The 25,414-nt window shown below is 46.9% G+C and overlaps 1 protein-coding gene across 18 annotated transcripts in view; it reads right to left on the bottom strand.

The window, feature by feature from the left end:
* rbfox1 (RNA binding fox-1 homolog 1) overlaps positions 1-25,414 on the bottom strand; it is a 270,001-nt gene that overhangs the window by 20,220 nt on the left and 224,367 nt on the right. For 15 of the 18 annotated variants that reach the window (XM_072705278.1, XM_072705277.1, XM_072705280.1 and 12 more), the window contains 6 exons: positions 22,490-22,732; positions 12,881-13,024; positions 12,063-12,116; positions 11,098-11,190; positions 9,409-9,469; positions 6,087-6,140 (listed from right to left, as the gene is read on the bottom strand). In XM_072705278.1, coding sequence (XP_072561379.1) covers positions 6,087-6,140; positions 9,409-9,469; positions 11,098-11,190; positions 12,063-12,116; positions 12,881-13,024; positions 22,490-22,732 — 649 coding nt within the window. The remainder of the gene's footprint in view (positions 1-6,086; positions 6,141-9,408; positions 9,470-11,097; positions 11,191-12,062; positions 12,117-12,880; positions 13,025-22,489; positions 22,733-25,414) is intronic. The other 3 variants (XM_072705276.1, XM_072705282.1, XM_072705283.1) reach the window with 3 other exon arrangements.

Raw genomic sequence — 25,414 nt, 5'->3', positions numbered from 1 at the left:
AGTTCTGGCCGCGCTGAAAAAAAAAACAGCACATATGCATTTGTGTGCGTGTGTGTGTGTCTCTGTTTGTGTGTGTGTCTGTTTGAGAGAGTGTGTGTGTTTATGTGTGTGCTTGTGTGTGTCTGTGTGAGAGAGTGTGTGTGTTTGTGTGTGTGTGTCTCTGTTTGTGTGTGTGTGTTTGTGTGTGTGCCGGTGTGTGTGTGTGTGAGAGAGCCTGTGTGAGTGTCTGTTTGAGATAGTGTGTGTGTTTGTGTGTGTGTCTGTTTGAGAGAGTGTGTGTGTGTGTGCCTGTGTGTGTGTTTGTGAGAGAGTGTGTGTGTTTGTGTGTGTGTGTGTGTGAGAGAGTGTGTGTGTGTCTGTGTGTGTCTGTTTGAGAGAGCGTGTGTGTGTGTTTGTGCCTGTGTGTTTGTTTGTGTGTGTGTCTGTGTGTGTGTGTGTGTGAGAGAGCCTGTGTGTGTGTCTGTGTGTGTCTGTTTGAGAGAGCGTGTGTGTGTGTGTGTGCCTGTGTGTGTGAGAGAGCCTGTGTGAGTGTCTGTTTGAGATAGTGTGTGTGTGTGAGAGAGTGTGTGTGTGTCTGTTTGAGATAGTGTGTGTGTGTGTGTGTGTGTCTGTTTGAGAGAGTGTGTGTGTGTGTGCCTGTGTGTGTGTTTGTGAGAGAGTGTGTGTGTTTGTGTGTGTGTGTGTGTGAGAGAGTGTGTGTGTGTCTGTGTGTTTGAGAGAGCGTGTGTGTGTGTGTGTGTGCCTGTGTGTTTGTTTGTGTGTCTCTGTTTGTGTGTGTGTGTGTGTGAGAGAGTGTGTGTGTGTCTGTGTGTGTCTGCTTGAGAGAGCGTGTGTGTGTGTGTGTGCCTGTGTGTTTGTTTGTGTGTCTCTGTTTGTGTGTGTGTGTGTGTGCCTGTGTGTTTGTTTGTGTGTGTGTCTCTGTTTGTGTGTGTGTGTGTGTGAGAGAGTGTGTGTGTGTCTGTGTGTGTCTGCTTGAGAGAGCGTGTGTGTGTGTGTGTGCCTGTGTGTTTGTTTGTGTGTGTGTCTCTGTTTGTGTGTGTGTGTGTGTGTGTGTGCCTGTGTGTTTGTTTGTGTGTGTGTCTCTGTTTGTGTGTGTGTGTCTGTTTGAGAGAGTGTGTGTGTGTGTGCCTGTGTGTGTGTTTGTGAGAGAGTGTGTGTGTTTGTGTGTGTGTCTGTTTGAGAGAGCGTGTGTGTGTGTGTGTGCCTGTGTGTTTGTTTGTGTGTGTGTCTGTGTGTGTCTGTTTGAGAGAGCGTGTGTGTGTGTGTGTGCCTGTGTGTTTGTTTGTGTGTGTGTCTGTAATCCCCTCATATCTGACAGCGGCTCCAAAGTTTATTTTAATGAGATTCATCCCTGACTTGGCTCTTGTTTCCCTTCCTTGGGTCCGGCGTCCTTCATCCCTTAGCCGGGACCCACATTCACGTTAGAAATAGACTGCCAATTACCCGGGGGGGGGGTGTCTCCCGCCATTGTTCGCTGCCGCTATGGAATCTCCAGCTGTGGCCACATTATGGGAATGAAAGAGCCAATGAATCTTCCCTCATTTGTTTCTTTTAATGCGGCTACAGCTGTTTAATCCCTCTTCCTATTATAACACCAAACGCCCAATAAAGTACGAGAATCGGCCCACTGCCTCCTTTGCTGCCCCAGATTGTTTGGTTCCAGATGCTGTTATCATTTATTTATTTATTTATTATTAGAAAGTCGAGATGATGGACGAGTGCTGACTGTGGTCCTGATGTCTATTATGTATCCTATGTTATACCGTTTCCCCTATAATCCACCAGACTCTTCCACACGCTCTTACAGACACTGTGGGATATTTCTGTTCCGGTTAGATGTGGCCAATATTTAAATAGAATGTTAAATAAAATAATACACACTTATACGCCAGGAACTAGCATGGGCAAAGGTACCATTTGGCTAATTTCAGAGGATTGCAGACGGCAAGCTCGCTGATGGATAATGCCTATTCCATCTTCCCAGGAAGTAAATAAACGGCTTTGAAAAGCGCATAATATGCAAAGGGATCCGATCCTGCTGAAGCCGAACACTTACTGTCCTTTTTTTAATCCGTAAGAGTCTTCACATCACAGATGTTGAAATCGCTCTCAGGTACCGATTTAACGTCATTTAAATATATTCCGCTCCTCTTTCCCTGGTTTAATTAATAACACTTAGGCTGCCGTGAAGTCCCTAGAATGAATAACTACCCAACTCTACTCTCATTTAAACTATTAGTTTAATTATAGAACTTAACGCACATCTAATCAGAAAATTAAGCATTGAAGTTAAAAAATGAAGGTGATTAATAAGCATATCAGACAGTTTAATCATGCATTAGCCACTGGCTGCTGCTCCCCACCGCTGATCTGTGGGAGACTCCCGGGCCGATTGCACTGGCTGTGGAGCGGCACTGTCGCCAGGGACCCGAATGTAAATCCGAGACACATGCAACCCTGGCAGTTATGGCTGTTTGTAATATGCAAAAACCGGTGTTATTCGGAGACCAGAGCCAGAGGTGCGTACCCCTGCACGTCAGAAATGTTACAATGTGCGGCAAATAAATTTAGTCTATATTGACAAAAAATGCGTGACGATATCCAATATGCCGGCCAAATGACACTTTTTAAATGCCAGGTAGCGGATGGATATCTCCAAGTGCACGGAAACTCTGTTATTTATTCTTTCAACAGCTTATCCAGAGAAACTCTGGAACCCAGCCCAGGCAACAGGGGTTCACCCACGTTGGGATATCAGTCCATCATAGGGCTCACATCCTACATATACAGGTATCACTCATTCCGACTTCAGGGGTGGGATTTGAACCTCCGAACGCAGAGGTGTGAGACAGCATTGCTGTCCCCCTAAGCCACCTATTAAACCTGCATGAAATTAAGGTATTATTAAAATCTGACGGAAACGGCAAATCATTCCAGTTTGGTGGCTGGTCGTGTTTTAGGGCTTTAGAGGATCTTCTGCCCTATAAACATTCAGTCGTTCTGCTGTAGCAGGAGGCTGAGGGACTGGGGAACAGTGCGGCCCGCAGCTCCACACGCCTCCTGCTTTGCATGGTGGGGGCACTCATGGTAGCTGAACTGCTCTCCCGCCCCCGTATCTGCACCTCTGAATATCATGCGATCGACCCGGAGATTCTTCAGGAGGTGGATTTCACAGAACCGCGCCCGAGCTCCGCATTCAGGGCACACAGACACCCCCCCTCCCTGCTGGCAAACCACCAGCTGCCTGCCCCCTCTGTGCCTCCACGGTACAAAGGAAGTTAAGTCATCCTTGGCTGCCATTCCGGGCCCAAATCCTACGGAATTTTCCAGGTGCAAATAAAAATCTAAAGGATATTTTTTCCACTTCATAGCTGTCCAAAGGCATACCTTAGACAAAAATAAAACATGGAATAAAAAAATCCAGGGCTGGACTCTGGCAGGCACCAGAAGTGTTAAACGGGACCATAATTCCCTCTCTGCACATGGACATTGACACTCAAAGGAGTGTTTGTGTGCAGAGATGCCTGCTACCGTGTCTCCAGTGCGTCCCGAAATCACGCCATGGGATCGACTCCCCCGCATTTCAGATGGCTGCCTCAGAGCCACTGTCTCTCAGATCCAAAACCCGGTGCGCGTCTGCACCCTGGCCGACCCTGGGCGCCGGCAGCTGACCCAACCACGAGCAATGTGGCTTTATCCTGCGGGTGCTCTGTGGGCAGTGGACGGCTCCGCGGCAGAGGCAGATGTCCGAGCGGGATTTAGAAGCGCAGACATGTTTTGTTTTTCTCCTCCTAGGATATGAGAATTGCTCCCGCGGATCAGGTTCAGGCCAATTTGAAAATCGATAATCCCGCTTTCTCCCGAGGCACCCAGGATTCTGGGATGTCATAAACCCTCCCCCAGCTGCAAGCTGCATGCTGCTCTATACACAGGTTAATTCTCTTTAGCTAATGCCTCAGACTGAAAACACTGTTTTTATAATAAACCTAAAGCCAAAATATCAAACCTCTATATCTGAATTGCTACATTTCTCTTTTTGCTGGAGAATTTTCAATTGATTAAGTTCCTTCCTTGAGGTGTCTTCTGGGCACTCAGACTCCCAGAATCCTCCTGCACGGCATGTTTTCATATCACCCATTTGCCGTGCCTCACCTGCCCAACGCTCACTCTCCCTCTCCTCCTCCAACTCTCCCTCCACAAGTGCTCAGTGGATGAAGTGACTTATGTAAATTTGAGTGCCGTATAATACGAATATTGTTCAATTTTAGCAGTTTATAGCTTCTGCCGACGGGTTATTTGAACAGAGCCGAGCCGCTGGACGTGATGTATGATGTGTTGGCGCCCTGCAGTGAAGCTCTAGCTCTGGAGGCGATCGCAAGATCTGTCATATAGTCACATGCTCACAGGTTTCTACAGTCGCCCTCCAGACAGACTTACAGATAGTTTGTTTTCCCACTCTAAACAATACAAATTCAATATTTTAAAAATGTAATAAGGCACAATTTTCTGACAATCCAGTCAGAAGGATCTACTTTAAAAGACTCAAATGCTAAGAAGACGAATGATGTTAGGCGCTACTGAGGGCCTAGACATCCGAGCCAAGGCCAAAACGAAACAGGCGGTGGAGGCCTTTGGGCCGAGAGCGGGGTGGCACAGCGGAGACGGGAGCCAATCGATACTGTGCCATTTCACAATTAACAGATTGTGCACTAAATTAGGAAAACGATTGTCTAAAGAAATGGAAAATATTGATTTTAATTTACAAAATATATTCCAAGCCCCCTTGGTGCCCTTGTACAAGGTGACAATTAGATTTTTCTTCTCATTTTCCTGCATTGTTCCCAGAATCATAAAATCTGGATATTTTTCACAGTAATGGCAGGGCATGATTATGGCGGGGGGTGGGGGGCCGGATTAGGATGGCTAGGGTGAGTAATGAGCTCACTGATAAAAGCTAACGTACCCCCCCCATCCATCCATCCGCCGCCCATTCAGGTTTATAAAGTCTGTGTCTGTGTGTGTGTGTGTGTGTGTGTGTGGGGGGGGGGGGGTTAAGCTGTTTGTACTCAGTCATCCAAACATTACAGGTCTCCTGCCCTTCCCACACAGCACAACAGCTGTGTAGGTAAACTTCAGGGCCAGGGGCAGCGCCCCTCTGAGGAGGAACGCAGAGCTTCAGGTACATGCCCTGATCTACTAACCGCCATCACTGCCGCACCACCATCACCCTGGGGTCACAAAGAGGGCAAGGCATGTTTTTTAACACCTTATCTGGCCTGTGCTAATCCTGAAGACCCATCATTTACACGCGTCTGGATAAGCACCCTGCCGGCCCCACCTCCTCGACCCACCGTTATGGAAGTAATTAAAGCACCAAGTGAGCGTGCTGGCCTGCCGTACCCCTGCCCCGTGGCCCCTGGGGGTACGTCGAACCAGATGGTTTCCTTATCGCTCGCTAAAACTCTTAAAGGGTGTCATGTGCATGTCACTTCTGCTTTTACTCTGGACCAGAATCTGATGCAAAGCTCTGCCACATTCCAGGGCGTTTGAGCAGAAAGGGGAGTGGGACAGAAAATTTGCATAAGACATCACTGTACAACTGCACTGACTCCACCTGCACAGAAACAACTGCAGTGTTTCTCAATATGCGTACTTGACCGCACTTGTGTTCTTGTGTACCCGTTTTACGTCATATTCTACTGCCGAAGACCAGTTCTAATACACAAGAACAGAAGTGCAAGAGGATGGTAAAAATCCTCAGATGTCGTTCTTGCCCCATCACAAATATCAAGGATACATCAGCTGCATCCATGTCAAACGAGAGCAATCCCATGATTCACTGTGCCCCAAGTTCATTCTTGGAAGGCAGGTTAGTAACACCAGTCTTGCCAAGACCACAAGTACAATCTTCTCGTTCTTGGTATTGAGAAACACCCCTGATGTCACCTGTGGTCAGACCAAAGGCGATCAAGTGAAAGCCAAAGCTTTCACTGGGCCACACAGTAACTGTTACCTGAGGTGTTCGATGCTTAAATAACGCATTCTACAGATACAAGGAGAATTCACTAGGATTGTCTGTGACTTACCTGCATAGAATTCTGGGCTGTAAACTGCACCCACCACGGGATTCAACTTCCAGCCTGGAGACAGAGAAACATCACCTTAACCACTACGTTCCTGAAATTCTGCTTATTTTTAACGGAAGGAAAATGACAGCCATCACACATAGCAGAACTCCCCTGTGTGCCAGGGAATCGGCTCAGGCCGTCAGCATATTCAGGTCATATAGAGACACTGGGCAGTCGAGGGGAATCCATCCATCAGATGTTAGGAAGAAGGTTGAGGAGACGTGTGATGGATCTCGCTCAAACTTTAAGTTCCTCTAATGGGTTCAGAAATCAGCCCAGGGAAGAATCCCACAGGATATCAGATGATGCTAACTGAAGAAGGAGGTCTTCTCATTTTTCATCGACACTCTCACTCTCCCTCTTTTTCCAGTGTGCCGCCCCAACCCCCCACCCCCACCCCCACCCTCCCCCACAACGTTCCACGGGCCATCGAAGACAAGACGTCCATCCATCATGGAAATATTAACGATTAAACCTCACTTTGCTGGGACCATGGGACACAGGGTCGGGCCTTGGGGGGGCGTGGGGAGGGAGACACCCTCCCTGCCATCTGAGCAGGCTTAGGGTGAGACCCTGTGACAGTGACAGGTGGAAATCACCCCATCTCCCAAGAGCCTATTGATCAACCACGCCAGCTGGGAAGGTTCCTCATGTGATCATCCATCCATCCATCCATCCATCTACATCTGGGTTACAGCCGACCTCCCAGACAGCATTTAAGCGCTAAGGTCACCACTGCCACCAACAGCTGCCTATCTGCCCCCTCTGGCTTAGTGACCTGGGGGGGCGTGTTACTGAAGATGGCATTTATTTGGGGGAGAAGGACAAATATTCACAAGGAGGGCGGCTGGGGAGCAGGGGTGCCGCTGAAAGTGGCCAGCTTTTTTGGGGGGGGGGGGGGGGGGGGGCAGGCAAGTATTACTGAAGATAGCCAGCTTTTCATGGGGGGCTTTTTCTTGGTCATCATGTCTATGTTACACACAGTCGACCTGAGAGCAGTCGGGAGCAGAGCACACATTTATTCTAAAATACTGTTCTTGAAATGACTTATGAATTCAATTTAAACATTTATTATGCCTCTTATTAGTCTGTAAAAAGACAGTCACAAGTTTATGTAAGGAGAGAAATTCAAGGCTGCCTTAGTGTATGAAATAATGGTATATTTATATATTAATCCTTTCTTAATATTAATATGTTATTTCCATAACACATTAAAATTCTTGGGCATTTTCAAATATCCACAAATGTCCAGGTCACAGAAGTAGGTTAAACAGTTAAAGGGCACATGAAGTCATCCATCCATCCATCTATCTATCTACAGTATCTATCTATCTGGGGGGCAGCAGGCTGCACAAGGTAGGGGTACATCCAGAATGGGATACCATTTCATTGCAGTGCACATACACGTGCAATCAGATTTAGACATGATGATTTGCCTTGCAATGTGTCTTCGACCTGCATGAGGAGATCTGCAGTACATGCGGAGAACATGCAGAAGAAGCCCCACCTTGGAAGTGTGACGCTACAGTGCTGCCCTAAGCAACCGTCATGGCTAATTATACATTTTTAACATTCAAATATCTCATGATATCATTTGTCAGGATTAAATCCATCGAATGCGCATACATTCGCATTAGGATAATACCGCAAAAGCCCACAGTATACACATGCGTTCGTGTGTATTTGCTAAAAAAAATCTCCGCTTTAGCCTGAGGGGCTTAGCTTAAACACTTGGTGAATCCACACCTAACCTTGTCTCAGAGTCCTCTGGGGCCATGTGCCTGATTTACGCTTTTAATTCTCTGCTCTTTCCCAGGATACTGGAGAGCTGAAGTGCAAACCCGCCTCCCCTACAAGACTCCAAATGGAGAGAAACTTTTCCCGCCAAAAATCAATAATTCAATATACTGAAGATACTCAAAAGAAAGGTTCCCATATGAAGGTGTTTAATTGCCCAGGAGCACTGATGGATGAGGAATATTAATTAATTAGCTCATTTGCCGTCTTTCAGGATACAACAAAAGACTCGTATTGTTTGGCTGTAGTGCTATACGATTAAAATGCGTAAAACATGTAAATTCATACCCTACTGATTACAGCAAATTAGAGCTCTGAAGCTCTCTCTAGGCTCTGGACTCATTCATTCACACTCCTAATTTCTTTTTTTCTCCTACGAAGATGACTGACATGCCTGTTTCCAGGAGGAAAAAAAAAGTGTTCATTTCACAAATGTAATTGGTTTAATGTGTTTAGTGCACTGGTGCATTCGTGTAGCTAATTAAAATGTCCCAATACCAAAAAGTTGATTTTGTTTTAGAGGAAAAAATATATTAGTCAGCAATGAGGGCGTAACTTTGGGTTGAGCATTGGGGGGGGGGGGGGGGGTTGAAATCTCCACCCATTTAGAGGGGTCCTGGGGGTTGTATTGGGCGGTTTTAATTATTGGGGGGGTTACCACCCCCCGTAATTTACACCCATGGTCAGAATAACGATGAACTTACTTATTTTCACACAAGTCCATACTTATTTTAACACAAGTATGTGCGATCGATCTGTTCCTTGACTCAGTCCTTGGGAAATATTTGAACCCTCCTGAGCTGAATAGCAAACAGAAACATGACCTGTTTTACTTGGGAAAATCCAAAATTATTGCACTCAATATTTTGGCAGAAAAGTCTGCACAGTTTGGAAAATGTTAATAAGCATTCACTCTTACTGCCCCAACTTCGTTTTTAAATGACGACAAATAAACCCACGGTTTTTTCTGTACTGTTGCTTTGTTTTTAATCTCACTTCATTTGTGTATTGATGACTTCAGACTGCACTTGGTTTATTTCTCTATCAAACTGCAATATTGTTACAAAAAATAGCGGAAAATAACTTCTACTTCATAAAATTTTATAATTTGTTTCAGGTATGGGTCCAGATATGCAATATTTATTATAATAATAATAATAATCTGGGGAGCTACTGGGTAGCAACGGTAAGAGCTGACGACTGATTGCGATCATCTATGAATGTCTGGAAAATCGACCTCTCGCGATCGACTGCTTAGCCACCACTAGAGGCACTGCGGCGGAAAGCTGTGAGTGTGAAGAACCTGGATATGGATGCGACTTTAACGACGCTTACGGTAACTAAGCAACTTAGCGGCAGACCCTGTCACGTCCCATCGGTCCCCGTCTTTAACATGCACGTCGTAGGAAACTCTGCCCACAAACAAGATGCTCATAAGCAGCGTGACAGATGAGCTGTATAAAAAGTAGATTCTGTAACTTACCATTTGCATAAGGGTTGACTGTCTTTTTATTTGTCATAACCCGTGCTGTTGCGTTATTAACCTAAATATAAAAAAGGAGAATTAGCAAACGCTACATTCACGGCGATAGCTTGACCCAATTACGTCTTAAATGTATAATGGCATGCATTAAACTAATCAAGGTACTTGAACAATAAAAAGTAACAAAACAAGTAAATTCCATTTCACTTAAAAAGCAGTATCATATATCAATACTTAAAAAGACACACAAAGCAAATTAAAAATTGCGTATTTCCATTTTAAGAGATTTTCAAGCATGCTTCATCTGTTCATGATAAAGTCAAAGGGAAATCAGAATAAATGAAAACAAACAATAGCCTATATATGAAGGGACATGCAGTGGAAAGGGGGAAGAGAGACAAGGTACAAACATAAAAGAAAAATAAAATAAAATGTCAAAAAGGACAAACAAGTTTAGCATTGTGCAACATAAACTATTCAGAATAGAAGTGTCATTGGAAAAAGCAACATTTAGCATTCAAACACTTGGAACAAGAGCCTTTATTTCATCGCAATAATAATAATTAAAAAAAAAAAAAACTCATTCCAGCTGAAACCACAGCTAACAAAGGATAAAAGGGGGTGCATTGTTTAACACAATATGGAGTTTACAATCTGAGTAAGATGTGCACGACTCAGGTCAGTCCGATCAGTGCCTCTGAGACAGCTAAACGTACACTCAAGTACAGGCGTACCAATGTAAAATAGCATCAAGAAACTGAACAAGTCAAAAAAATTCACGTGGTATCAGAGCTTAATACGTGAAACGGCAGATGGACTTCTCCACTTACCATTCGGCACCATCGCCCGCGTGTGTATGTGTACAGTTACCATGGTTACTGAGTGAGGGCCCTATGTGCTATCGTTGGAAAGGGGGAAAATGAGAAGGCAAAATATGCAACATCTTACTCAAAGACTACACCACTTAATATCGGAATCACTCTAGAGTCTAAAAAAAATAAACCAGCTGAAGACAGTGTTGAATGGGAAACAGGGGTGACAATAATCTCGATACAATCTCTAATGACTTTTTGATCAGCGCATTGCGTGCTTTTTAAAAAAAAAATGCAGAGAAGCGTGAGTCAATTTTGAGGGAAAATCAGCAGCCCAGGCCGTAAAATTCAAATTTGGATGCAGTTCTTGTTCGACTTATAATCGTCTCCTGAAAGTATTCCTTGCGATCCCAATTAACACACGTTACGAGGATTTTATGCCCTAGTTACACGCCACCGCATATCCCTCATCAACCCTGTAATACGCTAACTAATCATAATTATACAATCGCTGTTTTTTCGTTCGTTTGGGAAGTTACTGCACCCACATTACTTTTAACATAGGAAAAAATCATAATTTCATTTATCTTTCTCAAGGTTGTACATAAATCATAACCAACTTAAAGACCTTAAAGTCAGTAGTAGGAAAAAGCCTAGATCGACTAGCTAAAGTAAATAAAGAAAATTAATCGAAAATGAATATATAGGCCTAAAAGTCACCTTTTGCATATAAAACATAAAATAAAGTTAAAGAAAGAAACCATGAGGGAGGGAGGGATTTGCACGTGAAGAGACAGACAATGCGTCCAAAACAAAATGACAGTGAGAGCAGACATTTATTAAAAACGATGAGAAGGGAAACATCGGTAACATGCACCTCTATTTTACGGCCTTCAACCACCGTGCCGTGTAATTTCTCCCTGGCCCTGTCCGCATCGGCACTATTTTCGAAAGTTACGAAACCAAATCCCTGCATGCAGGCGGGAGAAGGGGGAGGGGGAGGGAGAACAACATGCACATTATTAATTCAATCGCCGACCAAAAATGCCCGCGCGCTCCGCAGACATCGCTACTTCACATTTCTGCCGCCCTCCTTGCACTGTACATGCAGATTACAAAAAGCCACACGTGAGAGTGCCTCATTAAATCGGAACCCCTGAGAAAACCAGGTAATAAAAGCAAGTAACATCTCCCAAAAAGTCGTTAAAAGCAAAAAATACCTGTAACATGTCATAACAGAAGAAAATAAACTCTACTGAAAGAAACAAATGGAATCGATATAAACACTGTGTGTTTGAACACAAACTTGTAAGACTGCAGTAGACAAGCCAACGAAAATTAAAACAGTCATTCTACATGCATAAATATTTTAACAATACAACTTAACACAACCGTAAAATATTCATATACAAAAACAAACCAAATCATTGAAAGAGAACTTAGGGTTGAAAATGAATAAAAACCAGATCTAGCCATATTCTTATAGCCATAAAGGATATAAAACACGGACAAAAAGTGTTAAACTATGTAAATATTTACAGTTGACAGGCAAATAAAAGATTAACTTGTGCAATTCACGTTATAATTCAGTGTTTATTTCCTCTAAATACAAGGATTATTAAAGAAACAGCTATAAATTATCCTATACCCTAATTAAAATCAGACACATATATGCTAGGAATGTGTTTACACTGTCATTTCTAAGTAAAACAATTCTGATCTGTCATCATCAGTTCCTGATACTGATCATTCTACCAGTTTTGTCCCATTTAAAAAGCACCTTTCCTGCCTCACTGACATCGAGGTGACAGAGCATGCAGAAGGTGTGGGTGGATCACGTACCTTGGATCCTCGTTCATTAAAAATTATTTCAACATCTAAGATTTTGCCGAATTGCTGAAAAGAGACGGGGAAAAGAGAAGTTCTCACTGAATACGAAACAGAAAAACACCGGAGACACTCATGTTGTTCGATTAAACTTCAGATGTGTGTACGTTTCCCAGACTCGGTTTGGCTGACATGTTACTTCTTAATGAAAAATGTCACCTCAGTAGTGGGACCCGCACAGATTCAGTCAACGATTCACATAAGTTCCGCTTTCTGTACAGTCATGCATCCATGGCTGGGCGAGTATACGATTTAAAGAAACGCTACGGGAATGAACGCCAAATACATATTGAGTATTTTCCCTCGGTTCTACTTCCCGTTGCGTCAATCACAGCCAGCGCGTGATGAATTCATACATTTCCCAGCGGGAATTTTACTGTCATTTACCGTAATATTTAGCCTTTCACAGTGCCAGGAATTCACGGGAAACCGAGGATTAATAACTGTGCCTTTTAATAAGCTTTTAATAGCCTGCCTTTTAACGTTTCATCAATTATGAATGGTGTTGTTACACATCAGTCAACAGAAGATTCATTGGCAATATGGGGTGTGGGTCTGGAGAAAAAAAAGATTTCTAAAAGACGAAATTAAACTTATGCTCTTTAGAGTGTGTAAATTTCGATATAATGACATGCCATAAATACGAATACAAATAAATGTATACAAAATACATTTATAGAAGAATTTAAAAAATGCAGAGTCTTTTTTATTACGGGTCTCAGTGTCCTTCCCCCCCCTCCCACCGTCCAGACACCGTAAACGGAGCCGCTTACTCCGAACATCTGCCTGAGGTCCGGGTCCCGGAAGCGGAACGGGATGTTGGACACGTGCAGCCGCTTGGGCTGCGTTTTGCTCTCCGTGTTGTCGGATGACTGCGTCTGTTGCTGCCCATCGGTCTGTGCTGCATCGTCTGTCTGCTGGAGAGGAAGAGCATCATGATGATGACTGATCATTACAAGTGTTGTTTCACTTAAAGCAGAAACTGCAGCCATCTCGCCATCGCACGCCTAATAAGTTTGGTATCATTCGGTGTTAATTCCAAACAAAAATTCGATCTCGTTTTTGCTCCTCTGTAATTCCGTACAAAACAACAGCGCGACAGTCTATTACAGAGTAGTGACCTGAAATGACATCTCGTCATTAAGTATGTCATAAATAAAACATTAATAAGTTATTTAAATGACCCTGCACATAGCTAAGCTTGGTGTGGGCTACATACCATTTTAATTTCCGTTATTAAAAAAACTGCACAAGTCAAAGTATCTTTTATTGTCATGTGCAGATATGTGACGCGTGGGTCATACACTGAGGTGAAATATCGTTCTCGCTGGTTATAGTACAAATGAAAAGTAATAAATAGAATATAAATGCTGAGACAAATAAACATAATATAAATATTACATTGCAAGACTTGAACATTTAGACAGACAAAAGAAATAGTTAACCACCTGATTGGAGGGGAAACATTTGCCACATACATTTGGTATGGAAGTGGAATGGTGCAATGTATAGATAGAGGTAGTTTCAGAGTTACGAGTCCAGACTTATTTGTGCTTCTAAAATGAACTTAATGGGTAGCAAGTGAGCAGAAGCTGAAGCGCTGTGTGTGCACGTGAGCATTCCCTAGCTAGCGGGGTAAGACTGAAAATGAAGCATTTCTGTCATTACAGAAGATCCACCTCGGCGCTCGTGCGCAGTCACATGATCAGGGTGACAATCCAGCCTCACTTTTTCTCATATTCATCTATCTAAGGTCGCTGGGTCGCTTCGGTTAAAGGTGAGCGCATTTTACAGTGTTTCAGAGAAAAGAAACCCCTTCGCTCTGCACTCCCCTGAGGACCGGCCGCCCGTGACCTCGCCTCGGCTGCGCCCCCCCCTCGAAATTGCGGTCCCGGGTATGTTTCCATTGAAGATCTCAGCAGTAATCAGAAACAAAAAATAGAAAAACAAATGTTTACTCGCCTTTGAAGTATAAAGTAGCATACCATAATCCTAGAGGGAGGGGTTTCTTTTTGTGCTGAACTTAGGTGCTCATGGAGAGGGCTTGAAGCCCCCACCAGGAAAGGTAAAGACGGCTGGGGGATGAAGGCGCAATCTTCATGCCACTCCACACTGCTTATGGTCAGTGAAGTCAGGACAGCTCATCACCACCTAAGCAGTTCTGAACCACCTGTCTGAATGGACCAGAACTGCTTAGGTACATTTATACAACATTTGTTTGTTCTCTGTACATCTCCCTTTGTAATGCTATCAATACTAACACTTTATTACTGAGCCTTACTGCAGAACACCATCAAATACTGTCCCTGACATTCTTTGCACAGGTACTAGTATTGTCTATTATTTATCGTTGAGGTCTATTAATGTCTAAGTCCCCATTTTACTTCTAAATTTGTATGTTGTGGTCCTATAAACCTGTAACATAGTCTGGGATTAATAAAGTATCCAACCTCCATGAATGGGCACAGCAGTGACGATGCTGTCCATGTGGTTCACAGGGCCCTGGGACAACTACGTCTGAGAACCTCCTCAACCACCTATACAGACTGATGGACCATTTCTTCCTTAGAGTTGATGCCAAAGTCACCCTCGGGCCACATAGACACGCGTCCCGTCGCTTTTCTGCGAACTGTCAGGCGCGGTCGTTTAATTAGCAGCTGGGCTCGGCAGCTCGACTGGAAACTCGGCCTGAGCTTGCCGATGCCCCGCTCCTCCCGGCTGGAAAAACAAACGGGCGAGGCCAGCGCCTGCCAAGCGATGCGGGACACTGGGGTGGCCAGGCCCGAATCTGAAAGTTCAGTTAGAACTGCGGCCCAGTTACCGTAGCGATGAGAAAGCCACTTCCATTCCAGGCTGAAAAGACCCTGGGCATCGGACCAATGAAAACACAGGGTCCTCATGTATGATATGTATCTGGGAGATTCACGCTTCAGAGCATCTCTCAATTCAACCAGCGCAGAGAAGTCAGTCTAACAGAGCTTTGCTGTATAAACGGCCTGAGGAGACTCTACCTGGGGGGGCTGTGGGTCTAGCTGTTGCTGGGGGCGGGAAGGCAGATGCGCTGCAAATCGGGTCTGTCCATTTAAACCATTACAACTGGAGGGAAGACGGTGAAAAGAGAGGGCAGTGAAAACGGCTCCAAACACACTAAGGTTTCAGACATTAGAAGCGTCTGAAATTTCTCAGCCCCGCGGGGAGGCCTGCCCTGTTCCTAATCGACTGCTCTCGGTGACGCCCCCCAGCAGAGAGGGCAGGTGTGAGCCCCATGGTGAGGTCCCCGGATGCGGGGCATAGCACGCTGATTAATAAAGCACGCTAATAGGCTCAGAGCACATGCATATTATATCTTCCATGTGAAAAACTTATGACCAATAAAGGTTAAATATGTTCACAATGAAAAATCCAAAAGAGAAGTGTTATTATTTATTTTGGATATGAGCTATGATTAATTAGCTACACCAGATTTTAAATCCCACCCAGTAAAAGTTTTAGGAAAAGCTTCACGCAAACTGATACATTTTCCATGATGGCTTATGTACAGGGTCGCGGCAAGCTGGGAGCCCATGCCAGTATGCAAAAGCACGCACATGCAGGGCTGCAGCCAGGAATGGAACCCACAACCCTAACGGTGTGATGCTGCGCTGCAGTTTTATTTTTAATGTACGCAAATGATAATGCATTACTGATATACAGTTAATCTATTTGCTTCAATACATCCATCTTCCAGCATCGCATCCTGAGCAGGGTTGTGAGGTGCTCTAATACAGTATATTAATATTACTTTAACTTACGTTAATGTCAGTCTGGAAAGGGAAATTACCCCCGTTAATCAGTGACCCATGGGGCTCCTGTGAGACACACCCTGCTTTCCCCATTGGGGAAGCCTGGTTTCCCTTTATTAATACTGCTAATATATCAGCTCTGCAGGGTTTACAGGTCTTACAGCAGCTGCTCTCACACACTTTTAACACCCTATACCTGTGAGCCGAAGAGTGTCATACCAGTACTGGCCACTGCCAAGGTGTGGCGCTGTTTCATGAGACGAAGGTCCCCGCTCACAAATGCCCCGCAGCTCGAGGACCCTTAGCGGTGCACGGCAGGGCCGGCTGAGCGCCTGAGCACTGTGCGTCTCCACAGGAGCGCTGTAGACACAGGCCACCGCTGAGCCGGGGCTGCGACGGACAGGAGGCATGCTGGGAGAGCGCGGCTGGCGGTGGCTAATGGGGGGGAATGAAAGTAGGCGCAGGGAGGGCTGCCAGTCGCATGTCAGCTGCTCCTGCTGCACCGAGCCCTTCGTTTAAGTCAAGGCATTAAAAGTGTGGGATTATCTCCACTCGCATTACCATGACGGAAAACACGCCTCACTGCCAGGCTGCTCTGCTCATTTTGTCATTTATAGTTCCTTATTTCACTTCAGAACTTTCTGGATTTTTTCTTTTTCCTGGGGGGGTTAAGCAATAGTAGCGGATCAGCCCCCACTAGTGGTGGGCAGTAACTCGCAGGCACCTGACAGGCTCGATGGTGGTTTTCTTCCGTGTCCCGTTGGCGTCCGTCGGTGGATGAGTTCTAGCCGATTCCGCTCTCTCCCACAGCAGGACCGGGCCAATTTATTTTGCCCCTCGGAGCTCTCGGCCACAAATGGCCACTGCCGTTGTTGAGATTCGAAGACTGATTTGGGCTGTCGGACTCACGCAGAGGGAGAGGATCTTTCTGGGCTCTATATATATGTCTATGTATGCTCATATTCTGCCAGTAATGGGCCAGAAAAGTCCTGATGGGGAGAAAGTGCCTTAGGTGTCTTTAAAAATAGGCACAGAGCTTCGAAGCTCGCGGCACACAGAGGTAGTGCGAGGGCCGTGCGAGGGCCGTGCGAGGGCCATGCGCACGTCCCGCCACCACAAACATGCACTACAAACTCGGCAGCTGCAATGACCGGCATGACGGAGGAGCTGCTTAGGATTCACACCAATTACCCATCTCAATGGCCAGGGTGTCACGTGACCTCTTAGGGACAAAATGCAGTCACATTCCTGCGACACTGTAATGTGTCATAACAGGGAAGGATGCACCGTCAAGGTGAATTAATGACGATGTCATTGAGGCTTTGAGAGACACACACAAAGTCCATATATTCATGTCTTTATGGGGACTCTCCATTAATTTTTATTGGCTTAACCCTAATCCCAGCAACTTTAACCACAAGTAACTAAACAAAATACAAGACTTTTGGTATTTTTAGTTTTTTGATTGCAGTCACAGATTTTTATAGAAGTGAGGTTGTCTCACATGGTAAACAGTTACAGGTTCTTAACACATTGTGGGGAAATTGGGTCCCCACAAGGGTATATTTACAAACACACACACACGCACGCAGATTAGGTATCTATATCTTTGTGGGGACTCTCTATTCATTTCCAGGGGCATAACCATAATCCCAACTATGACAACCACAATGCCTACTCAGTCCTAACATTAACCAGAAAAGCTTTGCCATTTTTAGTTTTTTGATTATATTAATTGATTTTTATAAAACTGAAGTTCCCCTTGTGGGGACTGAAAAAATGTCCAGTGAATGTCCTGAAATTAATACTTCACCGTATTGCTAATTTTTTCAGCCACATGAAATGGCAGACCCTGAGGTGCGCAGCCCCGGCGACTCCCTTGCCCAATTTCACCAGGGTATTACATCTCTGTTTCCTCTCTTCCCACAATGCACTGCTCTCTTCAACTCCTCCACAGAAGAGGTGTTAAGTCTGCCCCTGCTCCACGCTGAGTGATGTTTTCCCTCCGTGCCTGAACATGGCGTTTATCACAACAGGCAGCTGAGATTAAAATGCTCTTGCTAGTGTTTACTAGACCAAGGAAAAAAATGGGTGAACGGGGGCCGGGCCCTGAGCATTCTGGGAAATGCTGCTCACATTAAGTGTAGGAGTCTGGGGAAATCACACGGGGGTATCCCCAAAGACCATATTAGCCATCTGCTGCAATGAAGGAGACTCCTATTTTGTCACATGCTGTTTTACTCCATTCTTACTGGATGAAAGGTATATAAGCAGCATTAAACTGGCTTTACTGGAAGCTAATCAACGCTGGGGGGGGAGGGGGGCATCCCGTCCCCCCTAAAAACAAAAGGTTCACGTCGTTAAGATGAGCGTTCTGGTGCTCGGCTCCTCACTGCAGTTTTCTTGCACCACGCAACCGTTCACTCGTCAGGATGTGATTTACGGCGTGACGAATAGAACACGCCCCCCTCCTCCCCGCCGGAGCTGCACTGCTGCAATGCGTGGGAGTTGCAGCGAAGCGCAGCCGGCCAAGAACGCAGCGTCGTATCTGGCAGTGTGGGCCAGCGGCTCCGCCTGAAATGCAACGGGCTAGTGCACAGAAGCTAATAAAAATGCAGAGGTGCTACGCTGTGGCTCTGCAGGGCCCGCTGAGGCCCCGCCCTCACCCTAGGGGCCCCACCCGGCCGCCTTCGCCCGCGCCACACAATCCCCCGCAGAAATCACTCTGAAATAAATCTTCACACTGCAGGCGCTCCTCCACGGAACAAAACAGAGAATAATTCTCTCTGCTCGCGCAGAGAAAGTATCTCGCTTGTATTATTATAATCTGACAATTTCCCCGGCTGTGTGCGCTGTGAGCAAATGAAAAAGCCGCCCGGTTTTCTTTCGCTTTATCCGTGCTCTAATGGACAAACCGCATATTTTTTAAATCAAGATAAACGCGTAGCTACTGCGGGCCGCGTCCGTCCGCTTGACCTGAAATCTTTAGGAATATAAACACTCCGCAAGGCTCCCAGCGTCCTCTATTTCCATTAAACGCACAATCTGCCTCACTTATCTGTAATAGGCAGAGAGGCAGAGGGGAGGCTGGCGTTTATATAGCGGGGCAGCGGCTTAGGAAACATGGGGAGATCTTGCACGATGTGGAGTCGGCACAGAGGTATTGTCCTTAACCAGCATCACCGCTGTATGGATTTGATCTTAAACAAGAGAAAAGCTCAGTTTTCCCCTAGAAAGAGAGGCCTGCCTGGAAACACGGGCACTGAAAGCGGGCGACAGCAGCACACAGGAAGCACGGCGTCTGCATTCCTAACCTTAGCTGTAAGGATCGTTTCATTCTCCCTGCTATTTTTATCTCGCTCTTTGATCCCGGGCCATCCGACGGCAGATTAATTTTCTTATAATATGTTTTTAGCTGTGATTCATTTAGCAGAGTCGGTCGCATGGCAACCAAAGCCTTAACGGCATTTCGTTATCATCGTTAGAAAAACAATGTTAAAAGCCTGCTCAGCTGTTTGCCGATGGTCAGTGGTGCGATCTGGGCTGGGGCGGCTTTTCGTTTGGGAGACCTGCCTGGGGTTCACAGTCATAGTGTCAGAGAGGTCATGGGTGATGGGGCGTTAGGCACCTTCATTACATCAAGTTAACATTCCTCCATTAGCTGCTTACGGGGCAGGAGAATGTGGGCCAAGCTGAAGATGGTCTCCAGCTCCAACCTCCAGACCCTCAGCCTAATTCAGTCCCTCCAAACAACCCCCCAGATGTTAAACCTAAATCAACCTCCCCAAAAAAAAACTCATAGATCCTGACCCCAATTTACCCCCCAAACACCCCTCCCCCAGAGCTGCATGGTGCTAATCAGAGTGCCCCCCCCCCCCCCATGCCCCTCAGCCGTAACACTTGCCAGCAGCACCAGTGGGATGTGAGGAAATAGGCAGTTAGCAAACAGGGGACCACATACTGAGGGGTAATTACGACCCGATGGTGCGAACGAGTGCAGAGCCCGTCTCATGGCGAGAAGCTTCCGGGCCGCATTAATCACTGGCCATACTGTGCAGGGCCGTTTACCCGACCCAGGCACCAACCATGAGTGGCTACTGCTGCCACACCTCAGACACGCTGCTTCTCCATTACCAGAACTCAACAAGCTGCACATCCAAACATGGAAAAAATCCCTCATGGCATGAGTCAGGACCCAATTACCTTGCGGTACTGTCCCCTATCCCAGGGAAGGAGCAAAATACTCACATCATACACTCCAAATGTCCAAAAATCACATAGTACTAATCCCAAAAAGTTCACACATGCAGGTCACCATGAATGAGGGTATGACTGGGGTCCAGAACCAGGCCCTCTAACCCCTAGCTGGCAGTCTGCATCTCTGTCATGGGGACAGCTAGCAGGAGTGCAGTGTGTGTTTCACTGCAAGATGCAACTCATCAGAGCTGGGTTGGAGTTTGATGCCCATGTCACCATGCAAGTGCCTCTTAAGCACTAGGGCCAGTTTACAATTTGACATTTTCAGAGGAAGGTCATGCGGTCAACTGCTCACCCCAGTCAGGGAGACGGAGCATCTTTCTGTATTTCCCAGAATCCCAAGTTAGTATAACGGTGAAAAAGATGAGTCACGCATCACAATGTTTTTCTGTCTGCCTCGATGGCTGCCGAGGTATGGCATTTTCACCCGACTGGTGTTTATGTCTGAGAGCGGCTATGATGGGGGGGGGGGGTTTAAGACCCGGGGCCTTTGGGGGCTTAGGAAAAGGGGGGGGAGGGTAGCAGATCATTGGCCAGGCTGCGGGGTGGGGGATTATGCGAGATTCTCGGCATGAAGCAAATTACTAAGGAATGGTGAAGTAGGGGGATCCCATCAGATCCCCACGCCGCACCACGCTGCATAGGGCCGGACCAGCTCGCCAACCTACTGCTCCATTCCGGAGAGTTCTACCTGCCCACACCCCTGAGGTACCAGCTGCTCTGTATACCGGGGACCCTGTGTCGCTTCACCACCACCCACCAGTGTGCACCAACAGGTGGCACCACAATTAAAGAACTACACTACAAAACTAAAAACTACAAAACCCAGGGAAGCGGAAGGTGAGAGGAGTGGGGGGAAGCGGGGGCTATGTTTCCAATGAGGTACTTAACCTAAATTTACACCTGACCCGAAGTACTGTAGTAAATATGTTGCATAAACAGGCAGAGTAAAGCCATGCTGCTCCAGCATCTGCAGAATGGTTAAAATAATAAATAAATAGGGTGACACCCAGGAGGGTAGATCATGGGCCACCCCCCCCCATTGCCATTAGCTACAAGGGTGGAGAACTGGAGGTACACACTGTACCCCTCACACAAAGAGATGAAGTCACATGCTTTGGGGTCATAAGCTGCATGCAAAGCTTTGGCATCCTGACGCTCCTTAACTGGTTAGGAGAGCATTACCCAGTGCAGAAAACAGCAGCATCTGGGAAAAACCAGGGAACCTCCCAGAATGCACCTCGTGAAAAATCACACTGCTATCCACCAGTAGTTGTGCATGGTGTTTTACCTTGTCTGAATCTGTGCGGCAGAGCAGACCCGCTCAGCCTGTCCCGTGGCTATGCACCCCCCCCTCCCCACTCCCTGGGAAATTTCAGGGACACGCTGCCCAGTCTGGTCAGCGCCGCAGGTCCACATCGCTCTCAGGCCTGCAAATGGACAGGATCCCCCGCACAGGGCCTTGTCCCCGTCAGGCCCTCATCCTCACTGAGAGCTGCTGTGTGATGAGGTCACTCTCCTGGCCCCCTCCCCCTCTTCCAGCCCCAAAGGCCCCAATGGCTTTTCCAGCTGTGACTCTGTGTTTCCTCCCCCATTCTTTACATCTGGCATGCGGCAAAGTGTGCTGATCACCACGCAGGGGCGTCACACCCAGCCAAAAGGCCGCCTTCGGCCTTCTGAGTCAAAATATCCACTGCAGGCAAACACTGGCGGCTCATCTGTCATCATGGCAGTCCCCAAGCACGGGTTAGAGACCCCTCTCCTAGCACGCCTTGCCGAGTCGGGGCTGTGAAAATGGAGCGTTTCGTTCGGAGACAAAGAACCCGGAATAATTCCCGCAGAAACTCTCTCTTTTAAAAAAAGCGCTGAGGTCTGGCTCAGCCTGACAAGCAAACCATGGAAAAACATGGTCGGCTTCCAAACACAATATTTAACAAAGGGAACCTCGTCTCCTGCCTCTGTTTAAACGCACTTCAGCGGGCCGGCGTTTAAAGACAGCGCGCCGCATTACAGCTGCAGGCTCCATGCAGCCAGAAGAGAGAGAGGACATACCCCTGAAGGCTTTAAAATGCACATGCTGTCAATGACCCCAGATGCACGTTCTAACGACAATAATGATAGTAACAGATGATAAACTCAGGTGATAATGCCAGTGACATTGTGTCTGTGTGTGAAGAGCGAATGTGCATTATGGCACTGAACACAGGTGTAAACGTCACCTCAGTCAGATAGCCACTTTACTCTTGCGGTCATGTGACGTGCGGTCATGTGACGTGCGGTCATGTGACGTGCGGTCATGTGACTGAGCACACCTAATAATGCGCCTCAGGTGGCGGTACTTACTGTGGCTGTGCCGGAGACCGTCTGTACGCCCGTGTCGGGCCCGCTCTGCTCGGCATGCGTCTGCGCTGGGGGGTACATATTTATCGTGTGTTCGGGCACCGTGGTCTGGCCTGTGTACTCCGGGGCGGGGTGCGGGTGGGGCGCCGTATACTCTGCAGGGATGCCGTTCTGGGGGGGCGCAAACTGGGCTGAGGCGTAGGGCTGAGCCATCGTTTCAGGAGGTGCCGTGGCGTCCTGATTACCCTGAGGGCACAAGGGGGGGGGGGGGCATCAGTGTGTCATAAACACGCGTGTGAAGCAATACCAGGGGACGGCCACATTTTCACCAGGGCGGCGTGAAATGCTGCCAAAGATCCACCGGGGTGTTAAATAAAGCTGTTCAGTACGCTCCTCTGATAAGGCGTGAGCATGCAAAAAGACTCGCAGCACCGAGGATGCGGCACCTTCATTCACGGATAAGACGGCCCGCGCTGGAAGCCCTTCTACTGCAGCGAAGCATCGCGATAAAGCCGCTATTAACCTTCCCCATCATGATGTGCGTTCCAGTACTGAGAGGCAGCTTGAGAAATGGCTCATTCTACCAAAAAAATAAGGCTGCAGCCTGGAACCAGAGAAGTGCAGTATAAAACACAGGAAAAGGGCAGCATTTCTGCCAAATAAACCACAGGAGCACAGGACATGAGACACACACTAATTCTGTTTCAAAATGGCCCCAGCACAGTACCTGCTGCAGATAAAAATGCAAGGTCTTCCTCAGAGCTGAGTTACAGCTGACACACATTGATTAATTAAAAATTAACGAATCTGCCATTATTGTTGTGACGTCATGCATGGCCCTCAGCATTTATTATTTACCAGCGCGTGATTTTGGGCAGAGGGGCGTTGTGTGTGTACCAATGTTGTGCAAGCTGTCACTGAGCGTGGGCCATGAGCGAAGCCGACGGCAAACCGCGGTAATGTCAGGTCGACACGTCGAAGTGTGAGGACGGACAGACAGAAGGCATCACGCCACAGAGAGTGATATGAGTCACCCTCACAGCCTGGATAAGCAGGGAAAGCCGGCCTCTTTAATAATACAGAACATCAATGTCACACCGCATACCTGCACACCGCATGGCTGCACACCGCATACCTGCACACCGCATGGCTGCACAGCGCATACCTGCACACCGCATGGCTGCACACCGCATACCTGCACACCGCATGGCTGCACACCGCATACCTGCACACCTCATGGCTGCACACCGCATGGCTGCACACCGCATGGCTGCACACCGCATACCTGCACACCGCATGGCTGCACACCGCATGGCTGCACACCGCATACCTGCACACCGCATGGCTGCACACCGCATACCTGCACACCGCATGGCTGCACACCGCATACCTGCACACCGCATACCTGTACACCGCATGGCTGCACACCGCATGGCTGCACACCGCATACCTGCACACCAACATGCCAAAGTGGAAATGCAGTAACCCCTTCATATTTGTAAGGGTTGGGGGTGGAAGATCACCATGAATATGAAAATTTGGGAACAATGTGCACCCCTAACCTGGACCCCTGACAGTCTGCTAGCCTAAACGATAATATAAAAAGTCAAATGTCAAATTGCTTTGCAATTTCCTTCTAGACCTTTCTATATCATATAAATTATGCCCCGTATGCGGCCATACTTTAAGTTCCTACTTTAAGCAGTGGGAGCACTACATTTGCATTATTAACAATACAAAATTAATGACATTATTTGCCAAAAATAACTTTTAATATTAAAAATATAGTATGCACTTACACCAACAAAAACTGAAAAACACTAATATTTATATATTATATGATCCAATATGTGATCCAAATTATTTTCAGTATTGTTTACATAGCTATTTCTGGCTCATGCATCATCTGCGAGTTTCTGCAATCTTTCGGCCAGCTCCAAAAATATTCCCATTTAATTTCTTCATGGCCCACTCGTGGGTAACCGAAACCGTGAATTTGGAGGGGCGACTGTACTTATTCAAAAGTGTTAAATATAAAAACATCTGCCAGTGTCTGCAATTTAATATATTCCAATATGTAAATGAGCAGCCGAAGCGCCCAGCCCTTCTTAAAACGCCATGTTTGCTGTTCTCAAAGTAACACTTTAGCAAATTGACTCTACTAATGGGGGGGGGCTGCAAATCACATGGCCCCCATCAGCACTGAAAGTCCCAAGCTGAGATATTCTCTGAGGGAAACAGCTATGTGGAAATTGTGCAAAATTTTACGTGGCGGTGCCCCCCAACTCCCCCCCCCAACTCTCCCCCCCCCCCCCAGGCATGTGCGAGTTTCTGCCTGGTCTCCCCTGTCACACGGCAGCATAGAGCTACTCGCTTATTACCAAACAAAGGGGAAGAGAAATCCTTCACGTGAGACGGTACAAGGGGGGTGGGCCAGTGCAGGACTGCATAAAAAGGCCCCCACAGTGGCGCTCCTCCCGAACGCTGTGCAGGAGCCGCTGTTTTTCATTAGCACACCGTCGGTGTGCCGTGCCTGCGATAATTAGCCCAGTGCTGAGGCTTAATTAAGAGCACTAAACTGTCTCGCTCCGAAGCGTGAGGCAGGCGCAGGAGGGGAAGGGCTGCGACACGCGTGCTGCAAGAAAAAAAAAAAAAAAGAAGGGAAAAGCAAAAAGCAAACACACCCCCCCAACTCTGGGGTTTGGAGTTTCCTCAGTAGTAAAACCCTTTCTGGCAAATGGGGCCAGAGCAACGGCTGGCAGGCGGTCAGGCTGAGCTAAACGCTTTGGCCTGTATTCTAATGAAAACCACATTTGGAGCCGGAGACGCTTTACGTGGCAGTAAGAGAGGAGAAGCAGGAGCCGTGCTCTCCTGCAGCCCCAGACAAAGATCCCCGCGTTTCCCCCTCGCCTCCCCGCCAACGGCACG

This window comes from Paramormyrops kingsleyae, chromosome 22, assembly GCF_048594095.1.
Source record: "Paramormyrops kingsleyae isolate MSU_618 chromosome 22, PKINGS_0.4, whole genome shotgun sequence".
Classification (NCBI taxonomy): domain Eukaryota; kingdom Metazoa; phylum Chordata; class Actinopteri; order Osteoglossiformes; family Mormyridae; genus Paramormyrops; species Paramormyrops kingsleyae.
This window is presented reverse-complemented; position numbering and strand designations above follow the sequence as displayed.